General features: G+C 38.1%; 1 protein-coding gene across 2 annotated transcripts in view; it reads left to right on the top strand.

The window, feature by feature from the left end:
* The first annotated feature begins 5,207 nt into the window (after positions 1-5,207).
* The window catches only part of IFT57 (intraflagellar transport 57), a 69,272-nt gene continuing 64,663 nt past the window's right edge, over positions 5,208-9,816 (top strand). The window contains exons 1-3 of one of the 2 annotated variants that reach the window (XM_022596554.3): positions 5,208-5,542; positions 8,086-8,248; positions 9,084-9,202. In XM_022596554.3, coding sequence (XP_022452262.1) covers positions 5,337-5,542; positions 8,086-8,248; positions 9,084-9,202 — 488 coding nt within the window. In that variant the 5' untranslated portion in view covers positions 5,208-5,336. The remainder of the gene's footprint in view (positions 5,543-8,085; positions 8,249-9,083; positions 9,203-9,816) is intronic. The other variant, XM_022596471.3, reaches the window with a different exon arrangement.

Below are 9,816 nucleotides of genomic sequence, written 5' to 3'. Positions count from 1 at the left end.
CTCCAAGAAAATGAGACCATGGAGCAAAGAAAAGCCTTGATATACATATAATACAATGCAACTTGATATACATATAATACAATGCAACTTGATGGCATTTATCTACCTTGAGAGCCAAAGTTAGCTGAAACAGTTAACTATAATCTTGGAGGCGTTAGAAGACTTCCATTTAGTAGAGGAGAACTAAAAGACTAAGTAAATCCAGGGGAATGGGTTACAAAACCACTCACTTCCCTTTCTAAGTTAGGGAGTTTATTACAGCAAGTTAGGACTGAGTGTGTCCTACTGGTGTTTTGGGCAATAACCTCCTGGACCTCTGGCCCAGGAATCTCTTGGAACATTGGATGTGAAATTTCACAGGTTAAGGTTGGGATAATGATTAGTTCTTAAGTGGGTAACTAATGATGAAAGTCAAACCTACAGTAGTATAATTATGTTAAAGAATAATGTGTGCCTATAGATACTTAAGTATCTAACGTTTGAAAGTTTTGCCTGTTAGAGAAACAGACTGACTTGTGATTCCCATTTATAATACACAGTTGAGTAACTGATTTAGACTTTTGGTTTTACATTAAAATCTACCTTTACAACCAGTAATGGAATATTTCATAGAACTTATTTCCCTCCTCTCTCACTTTTTACTTTTAGAGTCAGGAGATTTTATAGTATCTGGAATAGTTTGTCAGATAATATTAAAACAATATAATAAGCTTATGAATAGTTTAAAACCTCTATAGGAATTTAAGTTGTAAATCCCCTCATTAAACTCCACTGTAACAAATTTACTATATTTACAAATTGAATAAGATTTGAATATCAAAATAAAAGAATAAGGTTTCTCATTTTGAACTTCAATGCATTAATAAATTAAATACATTTAACAACTAAAGTAGCCCCTGAAATAGTATTTTCTGGGTTAGAAAGGTCACCCTCAAAGTCATTAGGATCTCACAGTGACATACAAATCCAAGCTCAGATCCTTGCAAAATCATAAAACATCACAAGATTGAGCTGAATTCCTGCATGACAAAAATGTCCCCTCCTTGAGATGGTTCATGAGTTTTCTAGGTCACCACAGTCCCTCCCCATACCACATACACGCATCGCTCAGTCACTCATTTACCTTTACATTCCTGGTTTTTACATAGGCATTAGCTACTTCAACCCATGTCTCTAGAGCAGTGGTTCTCAACCAGAGGGGATATTGTCACCCAGGGGCCAGCTGGCAATGTCTATTTTGGCTGTTACAAGTATGGGTGGGTGCTACTGGCATCTAGTGGGTAGAGGCCAGGGATGTTGTTAAAATCCTACAGCGCACAGCATAGCCCCCAACAACAAAGAATTATCTAGCCTAAAATGTCAATAGTGCTAAGGCCAAGAAATCCTGACCTAGAAGAATGCATCTAAAACCCTCCAACACAGCACAGAGGCCTTACAGTGATCTATCATCTTTGTGTATCCTGGAAACTAATCCATTACATTAAATAGGTCACAAGTATCTCCTTTCTTCATGGTTTATGGAGTCCTCATTTGTATTTAATTTCTTAAATTTTGATGAGTTTCTCTTTTCTTTAAAATTTGTTCTTTATTTCCTTCAAGAAATCCTTCCTTACACTGAGATTAAAGATACTCTATTTTGCTTCCTTCTAACCATCCTACAAGTATTTCACATTTATGTCTTCAATCCATATGGAATTTATGTGCTGGAATTCAGAGATGTAATTTTGTTTCCATATGGATAACCCATAGCATCAACAGCATTTATTGAACAGTTCATCTTTCTCCACTAGTTGGTAACACCAACTTTGTCATATACTGAGTTTCCATGTAAACTCTCACCTGTTTCCAGGCTATTTTCTATTTATTCCTGTGATGCTATTATTTTAAGTTATACTTTTATTAGGGAACTTACTACCTGATATGATTCCTTTCTCTTGCTTCTTTAAATTTACTCTTACATGAATTTCAGTGTAGGCCCTCTTGGAATTATACTTGAAATTGTTTATGGATTAGGTAAAGATAACTGACTTTTCTCATTGATGAATATTGTATCCCTATTTGGATTTTCCATGACTTTAACAATTTCTCTGTAATCATAATGATAGACTTATTCCTGGGTGCTATATATGGTTTGTTTTTGAGGTTTTTGGTTTTTACATAATTTTTCTTTAGTTTGGATCTTATATACGGCTAACTTGCTGAACTGTCTTAATAGCTTGTCTGTAGATTCTCTTGGATTTTTCACTTAATCATATTACCTGCAACCGTTTTTTCTTCTGCAATACTTACTAATTTTTTGTCTCATTGTACTGGCTCTGATCTCTAGCACAGTTTTGAAGAGTGGATGTCTTCACTTTGTTCTTGACTTTAAAAGGCTTTGCCTCTAATGCTTCACATTTAAACATTTTTTTCTTTCTAGATTTGTGGCCAATACTTTCTATCAGGTAAAGGAAATTTTATTCAGTTAGCGGTTTTCTAAGTTTTTAACATCCCAAATGGGTGGTACTAGACCATTTATAACACAAAGCAGCTTTGTTCTTTAAGTCTGCCCAGTCTTCCTGGATGACTTCTTATATTAGGAGATACAGCTGGAAAGCCTTCCTCCATCTTTGAACCTGCCTCCTTTTCACCCCTAGCCTTGCTCAGCATCTCCCAGGAAAACCTATTTAGCTTAAATCACGTTTGATTGGGATGCTCTTTAGTTTTCAGAGATTAACACATTCACAGAAATATCTTAAGGGCCTTAAAAACTACCTCCTATCCTTTCACAGACAGTTTGCAAGAGATAAAAGAGTTAGAAGCCCAGCTATCAATTGTGGTCAACACATAGAGCCAGGGATAAATCTTTAAGATTCTTGAAAGTATACACATGCCTCAACATTCCAATCTCTTCAAGCTCTTATTTAACTCCTTAGTCAACCAGTGAGCAAGTCCTGCCAAAATACTAACACAACTGTACCCCAAACTCCTGGGTGGCTGAGGAAGCTGGAAGAGGATTTGAGTGTGTACTCTCACACACGTGAAGGAAACTACCTCCATCAGGCAAAAGACCTCTTGAAGTGTTAAACTGTTATGGGTAAACAAAACTTCAGCAAAAATAATCCCTAGGTCTTATAAAAATAAAATGACATTTCAGTGTTCTTTCCCATCTTTTCTTTCTGTGAGAAAATATGCAGTGTTGAACAGTTGGTTTTTCCTTTGTTTCTTTCCTTTTTTTCTGTGCCAGTTACTGGGGGACAGTTTATATTTTAATTTCATCTTTTCTTCTTCACACAGTTAAAGGGGAAAATAATTATTCATACTGGTTTCAAGCCAGGCTGCATCAGTATTGTACCTGGGAAGGAAATGGGTAGGTTCTGGGAAAGGTTTTTTCTCCCCCCAATCAAAATACATATGTTGTTGGAGGATTTCTCATCAGCCAAAAAACAATGTTTGACTATTTCATTCTGAGTGTTATATATAACTTTCTGAAAATGTCAGAATATCTTATGTAGGCAGCCTGATTTCAAGTGAACATCTCCTTGGTTATAATCAATTTGCCTGTAAAGCCTGACATTGTTCTGAGAGTCATCTAAAAAGCCACAGGTTACTTGTGGATTAATCAAGGACCTCAAAGCATATAACTGAGCTTATACTTTTTTTTTTCCAGTCCTAAAAAGCTATGCATCTCTCTTGTTCTCTGAAAGTTATACAGACATACCACAGTACCCTTTACCCACAGGTATGGTGGTTGCTGTTGGTATGTATGGGGGAGAAACACTGTTCTACGGATCAAAGAAAAACAACAATTCGGCAGTGGTGCAGAATCAAATCCAAATTTCCCACTCGTTTTTATTAAAAGCAGCTGTTAATGACCTGCAGTAGGCAAACGATGTCATTTATCTAAAAAATTTTTCAGTGGTCTTCCCCTTTGGGTTATTTTCTACATAAATCAGTCATTTTACATATTCCTTTTCTTTGGTAAATAGAAAAAGGTATTTGCCTTTCTGGTTTTTCACTTTGATCCTTTATTGGTATCAAAAGCAAGTTAGGTCTAGACTGATATTAAAATGAGAAGTGTTCTTCTGCCCATTTTTCTAACAAAAAGATACTACAAATAAATTTTAAACTTCAGTTCTGTCAAAAAATGGGCCTCTTCTATGTTCTCTAGTAGCAGATACAGGAGACCAGAGACCAAAAATCACATAAATACAAACATACATTCAACCTCTTGCCATACATTTTCTTCTCCCAGGAAACCTCCAGCATCCACCACTTACCTCATTTTTTATGTAGCTGGTAGGAAATCTGCTTGACACACAAACTCTTTTTGACAACTGTAAAGCTGTGGTCAATTATGCCCTTTCTTGTATTTTCCAGGTCAACAGCTGCGCAGTACGGTAGTTAACACTGTCTTTAGCCACACTTAAGAGTTATAGCGCGGGTAAATTCCTTTCAAGATTATCTCCTTTATTTTGTTGACTTTTAACAAGGAACCCCCAAACTTTACACTACGTGTAATGGGCTTGCAACAGATTAAGCAGCAGGATGTGAGTTTAGAGTTCTTATTTCTGAGGTAAACAAATCGTTCCTCATGCCTCCTTTCTGCTTATCCTCAGCCTTTCTTCTTCCCAACCCCCTCCCAACCAACAACTTTTCCCAGCCCTGGAGTAACAGCGGAGAATTATAATATTTCAAATCTTACAATATATTGTTAAACACAGCATTCCCGAATGAGAGAAAGATTAATGAAAACTCTCGTTGGAAAGCTCCTCAGGTAAGGGGAAACCTATGATCTCGACTATCTTTACAACTGTGAAAAACTTTCAGTTTTGAAAAGAAAAGTAAAAAAGATACCAGCAGGTTAGCGTAGCCTTCAATACTGCAGCACGTCTTCCTTTACCCTTTTTAACTGCTACCAGCTGACTCACACTCCGACTCAGGGGCCCTTGGCAACCAACGGCCCAAGCCCCCTAAAGACTGCTAAGGACCACCAAGAGAGCACAGCGGAAACGCCCGCAGACCCTCCTCGGTGTTTAAATTTCAGCGGGAGGAAGCGTGGCCTAACGTGAGTAGGAGAACGCCACGCCCCCACGGGGCGGGGCTGTCTCACAGCCACCGTCTCCCTAGAGGCGGGGAAGGGGCGGGGGCCACACGTGACGTCATCCAGGGAGCCCTCCCTGGTTGGAGGGAATTTAGAAGAGACTAGGTGGGAAGGAGGCGGAGTCTAGTTTCCCTGGTGATGGGTTGCCCGGCGGTCGCCTGGTAACCGGCCGCGGAGGTCCTGACTGAGCCAGCGCAGGCCGCGGAGGTCTGTGGGCCGGAGGTGACGCTGGACTCTTTCTGTCTGTTCCGCGATGGCAGCGGCAGTGGTCACGCCGTCGGGTTTGGAGGATGGGGTTTCTCGGTCCCGCGGCGAAGGGGCAGGGGAGGTGGTCGTGGAACGGGGCCCCGGTGCGGCCTACCACATGTTCGTGGTGATGGAGGACCTGGTGGAGAAGCTGAAGTTGCTCCGCTATGAGGAGGATCTCCTCCGGAAAAACAACCTGAAGCCCCCGTCCAGGTGGGTGCCCTCGTCCCCCGAGCGCCTGGATACGGGCTGGGCTCTGGGGAGATGCCTTCCTCCGGCCTTCGGGGGAACGCCAAGCGCGAGTTAGCGAACACTTGCCTCTGTCTTCCTACGCAGGAAAGGGCACTTCACCCCAAACTCGGCGACGGAGGGCCGAACTACTCACGGAGCTTAGACTTCGTATTTTCGTAGGGAGAGTAAAGTTTTGGAACTACAGATAGGATTGGAAGACAGCTTGCCTAGAGCACACACGCAGCTCCATAAAACACAATTTTTTTTTCGGATTATAAACGTAATAAAACAACCTCATAGAAAACTCAGAAAACACAAGAAAATGTGTAAGAATAGTACTGCAGTCACTCATAATCTCATCCCGAAAGATGAATGCCATTATCAATTTAGATCTACCTCTAGTTTTTGTTTTCCTCTTTGAGAGCCTGTCCCTACAACTTGTAACTGTGGGTACCTAGACCTTGCTGAGCACTTTGTATGCAGTTAGTAAACTTGTTCACTAATTGCTATGGTTTAAAAGACTTCTGCCTTTTCAGTAACAGTATTCTCGGAAACTGAGAAGTGAAAAAGACAAATGAAATGACAATTATTGGAATTGTCTCTCTCTCATAGAACCCAAAGGCCTGCCCTGTTCTGGTGGGGAATAAGTCCATCATCCTGAAGCCACTGGCATTAGTTACTGAGAGTAGTGGACAGCCAGCACTTTCTCTTCCAGTCAGTGTAGCTTAGTGATAGCCTCATAAATAAGTTTTATAGCTTTCCTTCACGTTAGTACTTACTTAATTTTTTGTGTTTATTTTAGATCAAGAATTTGTAGTACTTTCTCTTAAAGGCTACAGCGAGTCTCAAATAATTTCCCTTGACAGTTTGGATCTCATTTCTTGTTCTCTTCCAATAACTCACATTAGAAGATATGTAGGCTTCATGTAAGCTGCCCATATTGCTAAGCCAGCCCATAATAGGAGAAAAGTTAGAGGAAGAATCATTGTTGCTTGATTCATGATAGAAATTGTAGGATTGGAAGTTTTTACTTAAATGAATAGGATAATATAAGCAACCAACATCTTCTATGTTAATAAAAATGTGGTTTTTTTATCCAAGTATATTTTCAAACTAAAAGAAAGGCCTTAAGGTTCTATTGATATAATCTGTATACTATTTCCTCAGCAGGTTAGCAGGGTACTTTGAGTCATGAATTTGCATGGAAATATCCTAGTTTAATGGTTCTCAAAGTGCAGTCAACAGACCAGCAGAATCAGTATCACCTGGGAACTTATTAGAAGTGCAGTCCCGCAGGCCCTTTCCCTGGTCTAGTGTATCAGAAATCCTAGGGGTGGGGCCGGGGCCCAGAAGTCTGTTTTAACAAGCCTTCCAGGTGATTCTGATGCCTGCTAAAGTTTGAGAGCCACTGTCCTAGGTCTACAGTATTTAACAGTATCCATTCCTCTGTCTTGGAGTTGTTATCAGCTGATACGGAAAAGATGGGTTGTTAGTAGTGGGTGACCATACATTGATACCTACCTGGAAGGACTTCATGGCCTTTTTTTCTTCCCAGCTTTCTGTTATCTTTCAGAACATTTACACTTACCCTGCAGGAAAAAGTTTTGGAAACAGGAAGGAGTAGACTGCTGATTCTTATGAAAAATAGTTATAATATCTGTAAATCCAAATGTAAACACAATAGTGATGGCTACACATAAAAGCAAAATAAGATCTTTGATCAAACTGACGAATGCTGTTGCTAGCAGGTTTTATTCCTGATATGTTTAGGCACAAATCATGTTGACCCTCATAGGGCTATTTTTAGTAGGCTGGGGATTTAACCTAAAGTCAACAAATGTTTGTTAGACTGGGGATGTGATAAAACGCAGTGGTTCTTACTCCTGGCTGCACCTTAGAACCACCTAGGAAGCTTTCGAAACATGCCCATACTGGAGCTTCACTCCCAGAAGTTCTGATTTAATCTGCGAGGGAAGAAGCAATGTTTAGTAAGGTAGCAATAGTTTGACAAGATCCTCAAGTGATTCAATATGCAGCCAAGGTGAGAACAACTGTTTAACCTAGAGGATGGGTTAGAATCAGTAAGCAAAGATAACAGTGACATTGTAAAAAATGTAAAAATGCATAGTGAATAATCATTAAGGTCTTTTTTTAACCTCTGAGCATCTCTTAATTCCAAATGACCATTTTCTGGAAGTACTCTTATTAATTATTCCTGACACATAAATGATTTTGGCCAAAGTTCTACATGCTCGGTTTTTTAACATGACCTGCACTTTCTGGATGTAAAGTCTTTGATCTAATATTTTGTGTCCAGTAGTAATTGCCCTTATCCTGTTGATTAAAAACTTTAATGTGAGTGTTGTGGTTTACTAGAAACTTCAAAGAGTGAATTATCAATGTGTTTTGTTGTTAAAGCCATTTGGAAAAAAAATCCTTTGGCAGTTTTGGATTTAGCTCCTTTAGCTACTATGGACTTGTTTGAAATATTTCATATTCTACCTTCTCCCCTTCTTTTGAAACAGACACTATTTTGCACTGCCTACCAACCCTGGGGAACAGTTCTACATGTTTTTCACTCTTGCTGCTTGGTTGATTAATAAAGCAGGACGCCCCTTTGAGCAGCCTCAAGAATATGATGACCCTAATGCAACAATCTCTAACATATTATCTGAACTTCGATCATTCGTAAGTGTAAACAACTCTCTTCTTTCTGCATGTTCTCAAGTTAGGACATTTTTAATATTGGTAATACAGCCACATAAATGCTAGCCTTTTAGAAGACTTCTCTTTGAATAACTATATATATACACATGCATATATATGTGTATATATGTATATATATAATTATATCTAGATTTATTTTTCAGGTAAAATCGTCTCAGAATGGTTGATATTATAACATTAATGCCACTTCTAAACATGTTTACTGTGCACACATTATAGCTCAAAGTAATAATATTTTTCTTAATCTTGATATGTCTCTGAGATAAATTTATGGATACTTAGTTCTCCTTCTAAAAAATGACTAAAAACTAGGAAGCTGGAACACTGTATTTTGAAAGGGAACTTTGATTTAATAGACCATGATAGCAGTTGTACTTTTCTGACTTTTCCTGGGGACAAGCAGTAAGAATTTTTGGCACACATGTTATTGATTTTTGACAAGTGAATCACTTCATCCTTCGCATGGTTGTTTAATGATATGATACCAACCTAGTGGTTATACTGAATTTTCACCCTAACAAGATCGATGATTTTTTCTGCTGTCATGAGGTTATTGCCTTTTAATTTGATACTTTTGACAGTAAAACATATTCATTTTCCTTTAGTATTTCTGTACCAATGGATTAAAAAAAAAGACTAAAGAGATGGATTTCTAAGAAGCAATGTAATTAGTTATTTTAAATCATATTTGAAGAATAGAGAAGTGATACATTTATTCAGCAGTACTTTGCTTAAAATATTTTGACATTTGCAATATAAATAACAAGTTATACCCTGTTTATCTTTTGTATTTCAGGGGAGAACTGCAGATTTTCCTCCTTCAAAATTAAAATCGGGTTATGGAGCACATGTATGCTATGTTCTTGACTGTTTAGCCGAAGAAGCATTAAAATATATTGGTTTCACTTGGAAAAGGTAAAAATTACCCCACCTGGCAACAGTAATTTTATGTGCGGAGCTTTTTGTTCTAAGGGTTCAGAGCTATTTAGTTGAACTGATAGGAAGTATTTCTTCTTGACTGTTCTAAACTGAAAATGCCACATTTAATTAGAAAACTTAGTATAGACAAAATTGGAATATCTGGTATCTTCAAAACCAGTTTTGATATTGTGCCCCTTCCCAGTTGAGATATATAATTATTAAGGATTTAACTGTAACTGTATATCCTGGTCAATTTAGGAAATTTTTTAAAAGTTTCTTTGCATATATTTATTTATACAACCAAAGATAGTATATACATGGGGGTAAATGATAGCTACAGATTTAAGGAAAAAAATGGAAATTAATATAGTATTTTAAGTGGGATTTTCTCCTCTGTTTATAGTGACTGGGCAAGAATAATACTGAAGAAGCCACCTGACACTCTGTTAGATATTGTTCATTGCTTCTTTCTCTGACCTGTGATTTGTTTATATTTCTATTGTTGTATCTATACCATGGTATTAAAGTCATTTGTTTACAAGTCTGGCTTTCTTGCTAGAAATTATGAAATCTTTGTATGTACTCTATGGCAGTTAACATAGCATTTG

Source organism: Delphinapterus leucas, chromosome 4 (assembly GCF_059928025.1).
Source record: "Delphinapterus leucas isolate spDelLeu-1000000601 "Yukka" chromosome 4, BTC_Dleu_Yukka2, whole genome shotgun sequence".
Lineage (NCBI taxonomy): Eukaryota > Metazoa > Chordata > Mammalia > Artiodactyla > Monodontidae > Delphinapterus > Delphinapterus leucas.
The sequence above is the reverse complement of the archived record's forward strand: the minus strand, read 5'-3'. Positions and strand labels throughout refer to the sequence as shown.